Source organism: Physeter macrocephalus, chromosome 17 (assembly GCF_002837175.3).
Source record: "Physeter macrocephalus isolate SW-GA chromosome 17, ASM283717v5, whole genome shotgun sequence".
Taxonomy (NCBI): Eukaryota; Metazoa; Chordata; class Mammalia; order Artiodactyla; family Physeteridae; genus Physeter; species Physeter macrocephalus.
In genome coordinates, this window is record NC_041230.1 from 29029593 (window position 1) to 29048094 (window position 18502).

Sequence of the window (18502 nt, forward strand, 5' to 3'; positions counted from 1 at the left end):
GATAGATAGATAGATAGATAGATAGATAGATAGATATGGATGGATATAGATAGCTATAGATATATCACATACCTCATTTATCCATTCTACTATGTTGATGGATAGTAACATTTGGGTGGTCTCCAGTTTCTGGCTTATACAAAGAGTGTTGCTGTAAATATTTTTGTTCGTGTATTTTGGTGAACGTATGTATTTCTGTAAGGTATATTCCTAGGAGTGAAATTGGTGGGTCATAGGGCAGGCATGTGATTAGCTTTAATAGAAACTGCCTAACAGTTTTCCAAAGTTCTTGAACCAAATTTCACTCCCACAATCAGTGTATGATAGTTCTAGTTGCTTCACATCCTTGTCAACACTTGGTATTGTTTGCTTTTTCATTTTAGCCATTCTGGCAAGTTTGTACTGTATCATATGGTGATTTTAATTATATTTGCCTGATTAAGTTTAACTTAATCTTTCATACATTTATTAGACATTTTGATATCCTCTTTGTGAAATGGCCTTTTAAGTCTTTGGCTTGTTTTATGGGGTTGTTTGAATTTTTCAGAGTGATCTTTAGGGGTTCTTTATATATTCTGGTTACATGTCTTTGCAAATAGATACACATGAATATGTTCTCCTTCATTGTGGATTGCCTCTTCATTCTCTTAGCATTGTCTTTTGACTACAGACAGACATTCTTAATTTTAATGTAGTGTAATATACCAGATTTTTACTTTATAGTTAATGCTTTGGGGTCTTATTTAGGAAATGTTTGCATCCCCAGGATCATGAAGATACTCTTCGATGTTTTCTTCTCAAAGATTTATTGCTTTATCTTTCACGTTTGTTTCTATGATCCACTGAAAGAAAGTGAAATACTGTGGAAAACTCTTGCTTTTCAGCATTTTCGGCTTAGCCAGTGCGTCTCAGACTAAAGAGTCTCACAATTCTGAAAAATGTCTGGAGGAGAAATCAGCTGTACATTTGAGACCCTTCGAGTGCCCAGGTTTATTTCTTCACCCTCCGCACCACCCCAACACCACCACCAAGACCACCAAATGCCCCGTTTATACTTGACAAAGTGCTCTTGTGCCTGTTTGCAATCCAAACCCAGCCACAGTCAACCACTGATCTGTCTGGGAATTTTATGTAAGGAAACCATGCAACATGTTGTCTTTTGCATCTGGCTTTCTTCACTTAGCACGTTTTTGAGGTTCATTCGTATTGTGACAGCAGGGCATTTTTTATGACCACCAGTGACCTCTATTCAGATGAAGCTCAAATTCCCAGCCTTTCGTCCATGCTTAGACAAAGGACATGCTTAGACTGAGCACATGTCCCCGGGGAAAAAAAGCAACAGCAGATTTTCAGTTCATTTCTCTATGATGCTCCCTCTGCAGAATTTTAGCCCCTCTCTGCTTTAGCAGCTCTCTGATGCCTTTAAACAAATTATTTCTGTATTATATCTAGCTTTTCTATTTGTTCTCAGTGAGAGCATTGATCCATCACAGATAACTCCACCCTACTCAGAAGCAGAAGTCCAAAGGCTGAATTTTTTCCAAGAAAATCTGTTTTGAGGTATAATATATATATATATATATATATACACACACACACATATGACAGCAAAATGCATGCATGTTAACTGTACAGATCAATAAAATTTTACATATTTATATACACATCCTTTAATTACCACCCACATTAAGCTATAAAACTCTTCGAGCCTCACAGAGGGGTCCCTCATGCTCCTTCCCAGTCAATAGCACCACATCATGGTAACCATTATTTTAACTTCTATAACCAAGTATTGATTTTTCCTGTTCTCAAACTTCCTATAAGTAGAATCACATAGTGCATACTCTTTTTTTTTTTTTTTTTTTTTTTTTTTGTGGTATGCGGGCCTCCCTCTGCTGTGGCCTCTCCCGTTGCGGAGCACAGGCTCCGGACGCGCAGGCCCAGCGGCCACGGCTCACGGGCCCAGCCGCTCCGCGGCACGCGGGATCCTCCCAAACCGGGGCGCGAACCCGGCTCCCCTGCATCGGCAGGCGGACGCGCAACCACTGCGCCACCAGGGAAGCCCCATGCATACTCTTTCGTGTCTGGCTTCTTTCCCTCATCTGTATGCCTGAGTTTCATCTTTTTTTTTTTATTTGTTTTTGTTTGGTTGGTTTTTTTAGTCTATCAATAGTTTGCCCTCATTGCTGCCATATAGTGTTCTGCAGTATTAATACACCACTATTTATGGTCTCTTCTACTGTTGAGACACATTTCCATTGTTTCTGATTTGGGGCTGTCCTAGTTCAGGCTGCTGTAACAAAGTACCATAGCCTGGGTCGTTTAAAAACAGAAATTTATTTCTCACTGTTCTTTAGACTGGAAGTCTAAAATTGGGGTTGGGTTCTGGTGAGAACCCTCTTCTGGGCTGCAGAGTGCAGACTTCGTGCATCTTCACGTGGCAGAAAGAAGGATGAGAGAGCTCTCCGGGGTCTCTTTTATGAGGGTACTATCCCATTTATGAGGGTTCTACTCTAGTGAATTACCTCCCGACATCCCCACTTCCTAATACTGTCGCGTTGGGGGTTAGGATTGCAACATATGAATTCGGTGGGGCAGGGACACAAACATTCAGTCCATAACAGGGGCTATTATGAATAAAGCTGCCATGAACATTTTTGTACATGATGAATTTTGGTAAGCACTGACGTGGTGACGGTATCCATTTGCACTCCCACCAGCAATGTGTGAGAGTTTGAGTTATCCCCCCTCCTTGTGATACTTGAGTCTTTTTAATTTTAGCCATTCTGGAAAGTATGTAGTGATATCTTATCTGTTTTTATTAATTTTGATAGCTTTATTAAGGTACAACTTATATACCTGTACATACATTGTGGTATATTTATGCAGTGTGTGGAACCGTCACTACAATCATTTTAGAACACTTCCATCACCCCCAAACGTACCCTTGTGTCTTTTTGCAGTCCATTCCTGCTCCCATACATAGCCACAGTTAACCACTGATCTGCTCTCTACTCTATAGATTTGCCTTTTCTGGGCCTTTTACATATGAGAACCATACAATAAAATATGTTGTCTTTGGAGACTGGCTTCCTTCACCTGTCATGTTTTGGGGATACATTCATATTTTAGCATGTATCAATAATTTGTGATTTTTTATCATTGAGTAATATTCTATTGTATGGTCGTACTTCATGTCTATTCATTCACCAATTGATGAACATTTGGATTGTTTCCAATTTGGGGTTATTACAAATAATGCTGCCATGAACGTTTGAATTCAAGTCTTTGTAGACATATGTTTTCATTTCTTTGGGGTAAATACCTAGGAATGGAATTGCTGGTGTATATAGTAAGTACATGTTTAGCTTTATAAAAAACTGCCAGACTGATTCTCAAAGTGGCTATATCATTTGCTTTCCCATCAGCAGTATAAAAGGGCTATAGTTTCAATACATTTTTGCAATATTGTCAGTATTTTTGGTTATAGCCATTCCACTGAGTGTGGGTAGTATTTCACTTTAATTTGCATTTGACAAATGACCAATGACGTTGAGCACCTTTTCATGTGCTTATTATCCATTGGTGTATTTTCTTTGCTGAAATGATTATGCAAATCTTCCCCTCTTTTTAAAAATTGGGTTGTTTGTCTTCTTATTATTGAGCTTCAAGAATTCTGTACGTAATCTGGATACAAGTCCTTTATCAGACGTATGATTTGCAAATACGTATTTTCTCCCAGTATGTGTTGTGTCTTTTCATCTTCCTAATAATGTCTTTTGAAGCTCAAAAGCATTTAATTTTGATAAAATCCAACTTAAGTTTAAAACATATCAAAGAAATGTTCATCTAGCCCACGGTTAGAAAATTTGTCCTCTAAGTTTTCTTCTCTAAGTGCATGGTTTTAGCTCTTATAATTAGGTTCATTTTGCATTTGGAGTTCATTTTCTGTGCACAGCGTGAGGTAAATGTCTAACTTTATATTATTACTCTCATTTTGCATTTGGATATCTAATGGTTTCGGCACTATTTATTAAAAAGACTATGCTTTGTTCGTTGAATTGCATTTGGGAGGGCATTTCATTGAACAGCCAAATTACAAGTTCCTGGAATGTCTTCTTCCCATTGAGATAGTAAACCAGAAACAAACGACATTGCCGGGGGGAAATGTAGAGATTAATGCTGCCATGAAAGGCTTTAGCAAAGCAGGAGTGATGGTGATACCTATTAACTCCATTTAACTCACCAGAAGTCAGGTGGACCTTGGAGAATGACTACGGACTGTCATTAACTTAATCAGGTGGTGAGTCTAATTGCAGCTACTGTCCCAGATGAGTATGTTTACACAAAGAAATCAACACAGCCCCTCACAATTGGCATACAGCTATAACGTGGCTAATGTTTTTTTCTCCATACCATTTTTCAAGGACTGCCAGAAGTAGTTTGCTTTTACTTGGCAGAGCCAAGAGTATAGAGCCACAGCGTGCCCTCAGGGTTACGTCACGTCTCATCGCTGTCATAAGATAGTTCACAGAGAACTCATTTATCTTGACATTCTACAAAGTCCACTGTATTGACAACATTATGCTGATTAGATCTGATGAGCAGAAAGTGGCAAGTTGTGAAGATGCCTTAGGAAGACATATGTGAACTAGAGGGTAAGAGACAAACTCCACAAGAATTCAGGGTCCCATCTCCTCAGTGAATCGCCTGGACATTCAGAGGACTAGAGAATATCAATATATCCCCTCCAAGGTAAAAGACAAGCTGTTGAACCTCACACCACTTACAATGAAAAAATGTATCATGCAAACATGAACCAAAAGATATCTGAATAGCTAAATCAATATCAGGCAAAGAAGATGATCCTTAAATTGGTGTCAACTTTATAATTAAAAATGCAACTGTACATCCATGGTTTAGACTTTTTGAATATATGTTACTTTTCACAACTAAAACAGTTTTTTTTAAGTGCTCTGAGAACCAGATTAGGAAATCTTCCCTCAAGAAGGTAAATTCATGGGCTGTTTTGTAAGGCCAAGGAATTCTTTAAGTGCATGAGGTGAACTATATGTATTGTGAAATACAATTCTCTATTTTCTTTGGTAACAATAAAAATCACAATACTTCTTCATTTGGATTTTTAAAAGCTAAATAAAAAACTAGTATCAGTTGGTGTAGCTCAATCAATGGATTTGGACAATCTCATCCCACTGTTTCTGGCTGAATGTTCTAATTGCCTGAACCATCCAAGCTCATTTGCACATATTTGCATGGTTTACTCTTTATATTTTACAATATTTTTTTTTGCTGTGGTTTCCTTGGAGTTTTATTCCTTGGTAACTGTGTTCAAAAAAATGATGTCGAAATAAAAGCTTCCCTTTTGCCTCCCTGGTAAGCCCTCCATAGCTACTCCTGTCCAATAGCCTCGATCTGGCTCTATCTGCTCTTGTTCCCCTTCTATACCATTGCTACCTCAGCCTTCACCTGTTTAAAATTGCTTTATAAAGGTGGGCAGCATGTCTTAGGACCCCAGGCTTGGGAAAAGGGACTCTGGCCAAAGAGAAGTTTCAGCACCACGGAGAGCACCAGGATAGAGCCGTGGGTGGAAGGGGGAACTTTCCTCACCCTAACTTTCTAGCCCATGGCAAGGGGACTGCGGTAAAATAAATGGCAATTAAATTTGTGTTCTATGGGTTTCCAAGACCAGCTCAGTTCCCGTAAGTCAGTTCCCATACAGCTACGTCTTCAACGGCTGAATTCCCAGTATTCATCTAGCACTCAATAAATGTGAGTTAGCCCTCACACCACACAGTGATCATTCCACAGTTTCCAATACTCAGAAGAATTTCTCTAAAGAAGATTTACAGAGACCAATAAGCACATGAAGAGGTGCTTAACATCATTAGTCACTAGAGAAATGCAAAGTAAAACTGCAATGAGATACCACTTCACACACGCTAGGATGGCTATAATTGCAAATGAAACAAAACAAAGTGAAAAATATCAAGTGTTGGCAAGAATCTGGAGAAACTGAAACCCTCATACATCGGTGGTGGGAATATAAAATGGTGCAGCTGCTATGGAAAACAGTTTAACACTTCCTCAAGAAGTTAAACACAGAATTACACAGCAATTCTACTCCTAGGTATCCACCCAAAAGAATTAAAAACAAGTCTTCAAACAAAAGCTTTTACGTGACTACAAGCAGCTCTATTCACAATAGCCAAAAAGTGGAAACAATCCAAATGCCCATCAATGGATAAATGTATAAACAAAATACGGTATAGGCACACAAAGAAATATTATTCATCCATATAAAGGAATGACATACGTATACATGCTACAACATAGATAAACCTTGAACACAGGCTAAGTGAAAGAAGCCAGACACAAAAGACCAGATGTCATATAATTCCATTTATGTGAAATATCCAGAATAGGCAAATTCAGAGATTAGTGGTTGCCAGAGGCTCGGGGAAGAGTAACTGCTTCATGGGTTCAGGGTTTCCTTTTGAGGTGATGGACACGTTCTGGAACTAGATAGCAAAGACGGTTTCACACACTGTGAATGTATTTAATGCCACTGAATTGCACACTTTAAAATGGTTAAAATGACCAACTTGACATTGTAATGTATTTTGTTACAAAAAAGAGAAATACATAAAATACTCAGAGGGGCCACTGGCCGGAATCCCTCAGAACCAGCATGAATCGCTCCCGTGCCACCCCTCTTCTCCTGCAGCATCCCAGGGCCTTCCCTTTGATATTCTGGGTCACCCCTCCTACACCAGGAGCCTGATGATCGCTGCGCATGGTATCCCTCCTCCCGTCATCCAGGTGAGCGGACCAGGTGAGTGGGTACCTCAGCCTGCAAGACCCTATCTTCCCTTGTAGATACTGGCTGAACTATGAGATCCATCTGGTGGAGAAGAGTCTGACAGAGACGGTGAACATGGGTTTTTTGACGGCTCTTGTCAAGAACATCCGCACCAACGTCTCAGAAGACCTGCACTTCTCTCTGACCCCCTCTCAGGTGAGGGCTTCTCCCCATCCCCACTGGCCGGTCCTGGTCCTACTTTCCTCAGGCATATTTTTCTGAGAGAGTCATGGTCTGTGCTTGGCGCCCATCAACAGTTATCCTTCCCATGTCCCGTTTGGTAGTTCTCTGCCACCTGGCTAATGGGTGCTGGTGAGTTAATTGGTTGAGTGGATCCTGGTAATATATTACCCAGGGTGCTAGGATGAGACCTTCAGAAGATCACCGAATCGAGAGTCAGGGTTCTAGCCCTGGGCTTCCCACCAGCTGATTGGCTGTCCTCCAGGAAATCCCCTCCCCTCTCTGGGCCCCTGAGTCCTCATCTGTAAAATGAGCTCGAAGGCTCCTCCAAAGCCTGAGCTTCCCATGAACTCTTCCACCAGGGCACACATTAGAAACCAGGTAAAGGCACTTGTAGAGGTGCTGCAGAGGGTTAACGGGCAGACTCTGGCTTTACATAGGTCTGGATTCAAATCCCAGTCCCGCCCCTTACCAGCTATTGTGATCTTGGGCAAATTACCTAACTTCTCTGAGCCTCGGTTTTCCCATCTGTAAAATGGGGATGGTATTGCCCACTTTCAGGGTTGTCAGAGGGAACAAATGTGATAACTCACAGGGAATGCTTGGTGCAGCGAGGGCACAGCCTCCCTTAAGGCATAAAACTGAGGGTGGAAGTCTGGGCAGCAGGGAAGTGGTCTATCATGGAGGGATTTTAGGTCTGCCTGGAGAAGGGGAAATGGAAGACGGATGGGGCCTTTCTCCACCCTTTATCACGTCACCCCAGCAGCTGAGTCCTCTGCGTGGGGTAGGCACCGGCCTGTGAGATCAACCACGTGTCCTTTTGACAAGGTTCTGGATTGGCAAGCAGAAAGTTGAGGCTCTCGGCTACAGCACTTAGCGCCCCCTGTTCCAATGCCCATGGGATGCTTTTGAGGCAGGACCAGGTGGGACCAGGCTGCAGTCCCGGGGGGAGCAATGAGGTCAGAGAATGAACAAAACACGCTTGGCAACTACCAGTAAAATTTATTTTAATATTTTGACCATTCTTAGCTTTTACAAAATGTGTTGTTGTTGCGTGGGGGTGGGTATCACATTCAGTGTGAATTCTTGTGTCCTCCCTCTAGGCCCTTGCTGTCTCCCTTCCTGATGGCCTCATGCTTTCCATTTATCCCCAAGCGGGAAAATAGACACTGTCACCATAGCCGTATGTCAGCACAGCGGGGGTCAGGACCCTGGTCAAAAGCACCACAACTGACCCTCCCTCACACTTGCAAACTGACCTGTCCAGGTGTCGCCCCTTCACAGCCCACTTTCAGCCTGATGGGTGGCCACGCGGGCATCTTGCTGGCTCCATTCTGCATATTGGGAAAACCGAGGCTCCACAAGGGCTGTGATTTGGCCAGGGGCTCACAGCCTGGACAGAGCAGAGCTTGGACCGTGCCCCCAGGTGTCCTGCCTCTCAGAGCTGCCCCACCACCCAGCATGCCTGTTTCTCCTTCCATCTGGTGGGGGAGGGGCAGGACCTGTGTTGGGGGCTGGGCTCCTCAGGGAAAGACAGAGCGGCTGGGTCTGTGGTTGCAGATTCCGAAGCAGGTGACAGAGGACAGGCACCAGCACCCTGACAGAGTCCGGCTGCCCAGGAGCCTTTTTGAATCCTTGCAGGGCAGCAGGCCAGTGGTTCGGTTGGCCATAACCATCCTGGACATTGGTTCGGGGAGTGTCTTCAAGGTGAGGAGAGGCTCAGGGTGGCTGAGGTTCAATGCTTGGTTAACCAGGACATGCTTGCCCTCTCTGGAGTCTTTGCTGAGGGGCCCGATGGGGGAGGAGGTGAGGAACCTCTGGAGTGTTCCTAAAGCAGCCGAGGCCACCCCAGACCCCTCTCTCTAGGGTCTGTGGGCCGCAGGCTCACGCTGGTTATTCACACTCCGCTGTTTGGACTGCACACACCTGTGCCCCTGGACTCCTGTATGTGTATCCCAAGTGTGTTCATGTCCCCCCGTGTCCTTGTGCATGCACAAACATGTATCTCCTTCCTTATTCCTGGTGCACACGTAATCCTGTGTGCTGGCGTGACCATGTTCACATGAGCAAGTGTACCCAGGCCCTTGCAGATTTGTACCAGGTATGTCCCCAGAGGTGTGTCTCCACTCCCATGGGGACACGTGTATCCCTGAGTGCTGGTGTGGGCAGGTGCTCCCCACCTGTAGGCACCACTGCCCTCCGTTTCCCGGCTGATCTTCCTTCTAACCCTGCACTCCAGTTAAGAGGGCGGAGGAGGCCTGGAGACCAGCAACAGAGAGCCATCAGGTGCACGGCTTTGCGGCCGTCTGGCCTGGAGTGTAGGGCCCGCCCCGGCCCAGCTGGAGCAGACTACGGAGAGTAGCAGAAAGAAGGTCGTCCATGACTCCCTGCCCCCTGGTCCCCCGGCCCCAGCCTCTGCCCTCCAGGCAAGGGCCACAAGCCCTAGAGGCTCCCGGGAGCCCTCACCAGGGTTGGGTTGGGGTAACCCCTTGTGCAGCCTGGCCTCACCCATGTCCCTCCGCAGGGCCCCCGGCTCAGCCTAGAGGATGGCAGCAGCGTGTTGAACAATCACGTGGTGGGCCTGAGTTTGGGTCATATAAATGTCACTGGCCTGGCTGAGCCTTTGGAGATCACCTTCTCCCACAAGCACCAGCCTCCTGTGAGTCCCCCAGCCTGGCCTGGCAGCTCCCGAGGGGCAGACACGTGGGTGGGCACCCCTGGGCATATGGGCAGACACACACGGACTCTGCACACGCCACGCTCCCACATCCACCTGGGAGAAGCCATTAGGACCAGATACACAATTGTGCCCATGGACACATGCCCACCCTGTGCACGCATGTATCCACATGCCTCCCAGACACCCTCCGCTCCTGTGCTCACAGAGATGCCCAGGGGACCTGGCAAACACACGTGCACGCGCACCGCTGCCCACACACACGCTCCCCTAAAGGCATGTGCCTGCAGACATGCGCCCCTGCCAGCCACAGCCCCACGCCTCTCCACACCCCCGACACGCTGACCCCGGATACGTCACACGCTTCGCGTTCCTCTGTGACCACAGGCTGAGACTTGCTTCTACCTAACGCGTGCATGTGCTGAGACCCAGAGCACACTGTCTTCTCCCCGTCCCCGTCCTACCCTCCTCTCCCCTCTCCCAACTTCCCCTGCCTCGCCCCTGACTCCCAATCTCCGTTTTCAGAACATGACCCTCAGCTGTGTATTCTGGGACGTGACTAAAGGTAGGGCCTGGAGGATCTTTCCTGGGTAAGATGGGCGGAGGGTAAGGGCTCCTTAGGGGACAGGACTCCAACCGCAGGGCCCCTCCCCTCTTTCTTTCCTCTCTGGACCCCTCTCTTCCCTTTCCCTGCCTTCCCCTCCCCTCTGCTTCCCTATATTCCCATCCCCTCCCCTAGGCTCCCTGTCCTCCTCCCCAGGGTCATCAGGAGACTGGTCTTCCAAGGGCTGCTCCACAGACTTTGGAGTCAATAGGACTATCTGCCGCTGTGACCACCTGACCTTCTTCGCCCTGCTGCTGGTAATGGCGCACCACCCCGCCCCCCGCCCTCCTAGCAATTCTGGAAGTGCCAAGGCTCCCGGCCCAGGGAGGAGGCTGCCTGGCAGGGGCCAGGCCTTTGGGGTGTGTGGACCTGGTCTCCAACTGATAGGATTCTTACTTGGGGGGATCACCCACAGAGGCCGATCTTGGACCAAGTCACCGTAAAGGCCCTCACGCGCATTTCCCAGGCTGGCTGCGGAACCTCCATGATCTTCCTGGCCTTCACCATTGTCCTCTACGCTGTCCTGAGGTGGGTCACCCCATCCCCACCCCACATCTCCCTCCTGCCCTCAAGGGCGGCAGCAGGGCAGGGTAGAAACCAGCAGAGTGGTGTTAGCTGTGCAGCACTATACTGATATTTTCTCCGTTTCCTCATCTATAAAATGGGATTGGAGGTTGAAATGTGTCTGGCTATTTCAGTTACAAGTGGCAGAAACTCAACTCAAATGGGCTTAAACATAATAGGTAAAGTGTGGTTCACAGAATTGAAAAGGCCAAGGTGAGCACACTTCAGGTGATGTTGGATCCAGGGGCTCGAAATATGTCCCCAGGACTTGGTGTCCCTCTGATTCTCAAAACTTTGCTTTCTCCTTTGTCAGTCATGTCAGGCAACTCCTCCATACTCAGGGGCCTTGGGGAGCCCCAGGCTTGCATCATAGCTTCTTAGCTGCCTGGACAGCTAATATTCTAAACTAAGGCCCAGAACTGAAGTTTCTTAAAAATCTTTATTGGACTTCTCTGATGGCACAGTGGTTAGGAATCCGCCTGCCAACGCAGGGGACACGGGTTCGAGCCCTGGTCCGGGAGGATCCCACATGCCGCGGAGCAACTAAGCCCGTGCGCCGCAACTACTGAGCCTGCGCTCTAGAGCCCAAGAGCCACAAGTACTGAGCCCTCACGCCACAACTACTGAGGCCCGCGCACCTAGAGCCCACGCTCCATAACAAGAGAAGCCACTGCGATGAGAAGCCCGCGCACCACAACGCAGAGCAGCCCCCGCTCTCTGCAACTAGAGAGAGCCCACGCGCAGCAACAAAGACCCGATGCAGCCAAAAATTAAAATACATAAATAAATAAATTTTCAAAATTTTATTTTGAAATAATCATAGACTAACAGGAACTTGCAAAAATAGTACCTAGAGTCCCATGGTTCCTTCATGCAGCTTTCCTCAGTGATGACATTTTCTATAACTGTAGTACAGTATAAAACCAGGAAATTGACATTGGTACAGCACTGCTAACAAGACTACAGAGCTCATTCAGTTTTCACCATTTTCCACACGCAATCAATTGTGTGTGTGTGCGCGTGTTCACACGCCCACGCAGGACTGGCTATATCATTTGTAGGGCCCAGTCCAAAATGAAAATACGTAGCCCCTTGCTCAAAAATTATTAAGAATTTCAAGATGGTGACAGCAGAGCATTAAAACAAGCATAGGGCCCTTCTGAGTGCAGGGCCCTGCAGAGGGCATACACCAAGGAAGCTGACCCTGTGCGTGTCCTGTGTGTGTGTGTGTGTGTACGTCTATGCAGTTTTATCCCATGTATAGCAGAGTTGAGTTATACTGGTCTAACTTAGACCATGTGCCCGTGACTGAACACGCCACTGTGGTGAAAGGATGAATTACACTGATTGGTCAGGCCACCCAAGTGCCTGCTCTTGGGTTTGAGAGTGCATGGCTGAGAGTGGGGAAGGGTGCTCCCAAGGGAAACCTGGGGCTGTTTCTGGAAGAAGGAGGGGCAGAAACATCAGAGGCTACTGCAGCCTGTGCCCAGGCCCCGGCCATGGCTGAGGGACCCCCAGGAACTGCCAGCCTAAAGGAGCCTTTGGGAGAAGCCCCACGGCTGGCCTCCCGACCCATGACGGGCCGGGAGCAGCCCTTGGTCTCCTGACTCCCAGTCTGGGGCCCTCCCACTGCCTTCCTGCACATGCTGGCGCTGTTTGGCCCTGGGCTGAGGCCCCCACCAGCCCCACCCACTCCATCTCGGACCGAACTGTGAGTGTAAGTGGTGCCACCCCTGCCCCCATCCCCCAAGCCCTGGCCTAATAAGCTGAGCATGACGTGCCAGCTGGCTGCACTGCTGGACCCTGTGAGACGGGCTTGGAGCACCAGGAGGAGCTGTCAACATCTCCCAAGGGTGGGGCCTGGCGTCTCAGGTGAGGTGGACATTATCCCTCATGCCCACTCCAGGCAGCCCTGAGCTCCCATCCCTCCAGTGAGAGTCCTTTGGGAGCTGATTTGCTAGGAATTCGCAGTGGGAACTCCACAGAGGGGGAAGTGAGCCCTGGGAAGAAGCCCTGGACTGGGAGTCTGGAGCCCCTGCCCTGCGCTGCGACTCTGAGTCCCTGTTCCTCTCTGAGCCTCACCCTCCCTACTAAGTTCTAGGCTTCATGCATCCATGCCCTGTCTGTCCACTCACTCAACCAATGCAGGGCTTCCTCCTGCTTATTGTGTTAGGCCGCAGGTCAAAGCCTGGGGAGAGATGGAAATAAGGGGTGGGTGGAGAGTTACACTGCGCTCACTGCTGGGAAACTTCCAAATAAGCCTGGGATAAGTGACATTCAGAGACAGCCTTCCCAGAAAGAAACACCCAAGGGGGATTTTGAAGGTGAAGCAGGGAAAGGCATTGAGAGCAGAGAGAAGAGTGTGGGCAAAGTCCGGGAGGCGTAGAGAAGCAGAATGCATTTAGGGAATTGCAAATTAGGTAGTTTGGCTCAAGCATGGGGTCAAGGGATGAAGCCAACAGGATCCACTATCCATAGGGCCCTACGGGTCATGAGAGGGCTCGTGGACTTGAACTGGAATGTTCTCACGCGCTGGCTGCTGGCAGGGGTGGAACAGAGGTGATCGGATGGAGAGGCCTGGGTGCCCCCTTGCAGCCTCTCACTGGCCCTTCTTGCCCCAGGTTTTCCCGGCAGAGGTTCAAGTCCGAAGACATCCCCAAGATCCACGTGGCCTTGAGCGTCAGCTTATTTCTCCTGAATCTGGCCTTCTTCATCAATGTGGGGCATGGCCTGAAGGGGTCCGATGCCGCCTGTTGGGCCCGGGGGGCCGTCTTCCACTACTTCCTGCTCTGTGCCTTCACCTGGATGGGCCTGGAAGCCTTCCACCTCTACCTGCTGGTCATCAAGGTCTTTAACACCTACTTCGGGCACTACTTCCTGAAGCTGAGCCTCGTGGGCTGGGGTAGGTGCCGCTTGGCCAGGCAGAAGGGATGGCTGACTCTGGAAGAGGCAGGAAGGGGACCAGCCTGGGGTGGGGGAGGGGCAGCTCCCTCTCTGATTGGCTCAGAGCTGGAGGGATGGACAGCTGGAGGGGGATTTGGAGGAGGACGTGCCAAGGGAGCCCCAGCAATGCCATACCTCCTCCTCCCCTCGCCCCCAGGCCTGCCTGCCCTAATAGTCATCGGCACTGGGAGTGCCAACAGCTACGGCCCCTATGCCATCCGCGACAAGAAGAACACCACCACGCTGGAGCTGTGAGTGCTGGCTGTGGAAGCTGGGGGGACCTCAGGGTCCTGGGGGCCAGAAGGGGGTGGAGGTGGGGAGAGGAGGGAATCCTGGGAAGAGGAACGAGTAAGTCAAGGCAAAGGATCCTCAGATCCAGCTAGCTCACGGCCTTCAGGGGTAAACTGAGGCCCGGAGAGAGGAAGTACAATGAGAGGGGGGTGAGAAGGAGAGAGAACCGGACCAGGAGGCAGGATGCCTTGCTCTAGCCTGGGTCACCACAGCCTATATAGCGCCTTTGGGCAAATTTTTAAAGGTACCCCCCCCCCATCCCTCTGACCTGCCATGCCAGGTGCTCAGCCTGGTGAGTGGAGGGTGAGTTGGATTTCAGCCCCCACCTGCCCCCCAGCCAGGTGCCCTTGGGCAGGGCACAACCTGCCCAATATTTGCAGCAGCCGTGATTCTATCCAGACTCTGTCTCTGAGTAGCTGTGTGACCTTGGGCAAGCCTGTCCCCTTCCAGAGCCTCGGTCTCCTCATCTGTACAATGGGGGACTGATCCACATGCTCTTTTGGGCTTTCACTCCTGCAGTCCAGGGAACAGGGGAGCTGAGCTGAGCCTCTCCCAGGGTACCTGCCTGAGGACTATGGTTCTGTGCTAAGAAGAGCTGGTGGGGCCTTGGTCCTGTCCCCAGGGCCTCAAATGCAGGGCCCCAGGGCCCAGGCAGGGAACATAAGTACATGCAGCGGCCTGGGTGGGCACAGCGACAGACTGGCAATCACATGCCAGTCTAATGGGCAGCTGACTAGTGTCCCTCAGGAGGGCATCCACAGAGCTGCCAGCTTTATGGTTTTATAAGAGAAGCAGAAATCTGGATGTTTAAGCAATTCCCTGGTGGTCCGGTGGTTAGGACTTGGCGCTTTCACTGCCAGGGCCTGGGTTCAATCCCTGTTCAGGGAATTAAGATCCCATATGCTGTGTGGCGTGGCCAAAAAAAAAAAAAAATTTGGATGTTTATGGCAAACATTTCACTTTTAAAAGGTGGTCATTAATTCAATTTCTTTTTTTCTTACAACATAATGTGGGGTGAACGAAACATGTCTTTGGGACAGAACTGGCCTTTTACACTCACTGGTCTAAAGAGACAGCAGCCTGGAGCCTTGTGACAGCCCCTCCCCCGGGAGAGTGGGGAATGGATGGGTGGAGATGGGAGAAGGCACCGTTTTGGTCAGAGAAGATCAGGCAGGGAGACAGCCCAGGGCTTGCTCTCAGGAGACTTCCTCTGGTCCTAACGGCCATCCGCCTCCTCCAGGTGCTGGTTCTGTGAGAAAACTGCCATCTCTGCGCTCTACGTCACTGTCCACGGCTATTTCCTCATCACCTTCCTCTTCAGCGCCGTGATCCTGGGCCTGGTGGCCTTGAAGATCTTCACTGTGTCGAGTGCCACAGCGGGCAAGGAGAAGGGGCAGCACTGGAAGGGGGTCCTCACCCTGCTGGGCCTCTCGAGCCTGGTGGGCGTGACCTGGGGGCTGGCCATCCTCACACCCCTAGGCCTGTCCACCATCTATGTCTTTGCAGTGTTCACCTCTCTGCAAGGTGAGGCTCCTGGGCCAGGGAGGTGACGAGCTGCCTCGCCTGCACCAGGGGGTGTTGGGGGGCTTTGGGGGGAGGCGGTAGATGGCAAGAAACAGGATTCTACTCAGGCTCGCTCAAATCAAGGGTACTGATTTTAAATATCCAAGGCTCTCCCAAGGACCCCAGGGCAGGAAGGCTGGCTGACCTCATGGGAGCTGGTAGCAGGGTCAGGAAAAGCCACCAAAACCAAAGCAGATACTTTCCCTGTCTTTTTCTCTGGAGTCACATGTAGTCTCTCACCTTCTCTCTGTGGAAACTTCTTCATTCTTCTCTCCACTGGCCCATTCCTACCCATGGCCCCCGACTGGCTGCCCAATATGGCTCCCTCATCCCTATGTGACCTTCCAAGTCTAGTGACCATGGTCTGCTTCAGTCTTTTCCATGTTAGGAGAGTCAAGGATCTGACTGGGCCATCTTGGGTCGGGTGTCCATCTCTGGTCCAATCATCTGTGACCAGGAGGGCGAGATCATGTGATGTGAAGGCCACATGACACGAACAGAGCCTCTAAGGGGCTGTGAAGGCAGGAAGCAAATGGTTAGTGGAGGAAATCCTTGCTACGTCTGCTCCCTGCCCCCGCGGGGTTCTTTCTCTGATACCCAGCAAAGGGGCAGGCGCCCAGGGTGCATGTGGGACACGGTTTCCCTGCCCGCACCTGTCCTCTTTGTTCCTCATACCCCTGTTTCATACACGCAACTTAAAGAAGCATCACAGCCTGACTGTGAGGGAAACGGCCAAGGGTGGAATGACAAGTGTGTGCTTTGACTCACAGCCTCATCCCATCCAGAGGAGTCACTAGGCACCGAGGGGTCCTAGATCCAGCAGGTGCAAAAGCCCACAAGAACAGGGCTGGCTCCCAGTGCCTCACAAGACTACGTGGCCCCATGGTTGGCAGCACTGGGGACAAGCAGACTGGGGTTCAAAGTCCACCTCCACTCACCTCCCCAGCAAGTCACTCAGCTCCTCTGATCCAGTCACCTGTACAGCTGGGATAATTCCAGTACTTTTCTCACCAGATTTCATGATGAATAACTGAGATAATGTGTGTGTGTAATACAGGAGGCCTTCAATATGTGGGAACTATGTTAACAACAACAGAAGTCATTATTATTAGGCCACCAGAGACTGTCCGCAGATGAAGAATTATGAGTCCACATCTGAAAATTCCCAGGGGTTACGGCTTGGAGAGGGATGCACCTTGAAACTGTGGATTACGTCATTATTCTTTCTGAGGTTACCCATCATGGTTAAGTCTGAACACTTCACCGCACTGAGATTTTTCGACTGAGTGTAACTCAGTATTTCTCTCTTCTTCCCAAACAGAGCCCTCAGCCCACTTTAACTGCCCTTGAACTCTTCTCAATATTTTTTATTGTTGTGTAGGGTTTTAGTTCTAAATTTCTTTTAAAGAAACACAAAGATCTTTACTTTTCTATCAATTTCTGTACTTACTACAATATTCATACCTCACATCTTCCCTCTTCTTCTTGCTGAAGCACATCCTGTAATAATCCTCTGTAAGAGGGGCAGTGGTAGTTGTTTTGCATGTCTGAAAATTCCTTCATTTCGGTCTTTCTTTTATGAGATAGCCGTGTGTATAGATTTTATTTCAAGGACTCTGGTTTTCATTCTCAAGTTATCTATTTGGTTCTTTTTCAGGAGTAGGTTTATTTTTTGTCTGATTTTTCTATACATTCTTGAACTTTTACAGTGGAGCGATTTCTCCTCTGGGTGGCCGCCAGCCCAGGCCCCGCCCCAGGCTCACTGAGGCCCTCTCCTCCCTGACAGGTGTCTTCATCTTCTGCTGGTTTTTTGTTCTCTACTTCCCAAGCCAGAGCACCATGACCTCGTCTTCCGGCACTGCCCGGGCTGACCAGGCCCTCACCGTGTCTCATGAATAGCGGGCTGCCTTGTGGCCAGGCCGGGGCTGGCCTGCACTCTGGACTCAGCTCTGATTTGCTGTGTGACCTTGGTGGGAGGGAAGAGGTTCTCCCTGCTTCCTTCTGGGCCTCAGCGCCCTTCCCTGTGCAATGGGACTGGGGAGCAAGGAGATGGGAACCAGGTTGGACCATGTGGCCTCAAAGGTCTTATCCAGATACACCTATGGGTCTGAGAGTTCACAGATCCAGGATGGCAGGAGTCTCAAGTCTCTGTAATCCTGAGACCCCTGCCGGCACGCCCACCCCCTGCCTTCAGAGCAAAGCGGCCTTCTTGTCTCAGGAAGGGCCTGAGCCCAAATAAGGAAGTCTGTCATTGGCCGGCCTCTTGAAGGAGCCCCCAGCCGCTCCCCTCCCTTCCTTCCCCTTGTCACTGCCCTCCCACAACTCCACCCTCTGGCCGGGCACCTGGGGGGCCCTCAGGGCCACCATCCCCTCAGGCACTGGGGCAGTTGTGGACTGGAGGTTTGTTGCCCGGTCGGGGGGTGGGGTTTGGTCCTCCCACCCTGGCTGCCCCTGGTCTCAACCATTCTCACCAGGGCCCATCCTCATGGAAGACCCCCTACCGTTCAGGGGGCTGCCAGCCCTCCAAGTGTTGGGGACACCAAATATCAAAGGATGCCACTTAGTAGGTGGGATACCTCAAGCAAGGCCCTGTTCCCCACTCTGGCCTGCCCCGCGGTGACCTGACTTCTGATCTGCTGTCTGGGGGGGTGGGGGGGTGGATGGGAGGGCGGGGCGGGGGACGGGGTTGGAGGGCATATAGTCCCAGGGCTCTGCGCATCTGAGGCCTGAGGAGCCAGGGCCGGGGGCGGGGGGTGTGGGCTGAGCAGAGAGAGGGTGGGCATTTCTTCTGAAGTCTGAG

The 18502-nt window shown here is 49.6% G+C and overlaps 1 protein-coding gene across 1 annotated transcript in view; it reads left to right on the plus strand.

Moving 5' to 3' along the window:
- ADGRG1 (adhesion G protein-coupled receptor G1) overlaps nucleotides 1-18502 on the plus strand; it is a 91478-nt gene that overhangs the window by 47877 nt on the left and 25099 nt on the right. The window contains exons 15-23 of the mRNA XM_028477945.2: nucleotides 6898-7036; nucleotides 8621-8767; nucleotides 9585-9719; nucleotides 10263-10302; nucleotides 10477-10598; nucleotides 10757-10869; nucleotides 13527-13807; nucleotides 14006-14099; nucleotides 15380-15663. Coding sequence (XP_028333746.1) covers nucleotides 6898-7036; nucleotides 8621-8767; nucleotides 9585-9719; nucleotides 10263-10302; nucleotides 10477-10598; nucleotides 10757-10869; nucleotides 13527-13807; nucleotides 14006-14099; nucleotides 15380-15663 — 1355 coding nt within the window. The remainder of the gene's footprint in view (nucleotides 1-6897; nucleotides 7037-8620; nucleotides 8768-9584; nucleotides 9720-10262; nucleotides 10303-10476; nucleotides 10599-10756; nucleotides 10870-13526; nucleotides 13808-14005; nucleotides 14100-15379; nucleotides 15664-18502) is intronic.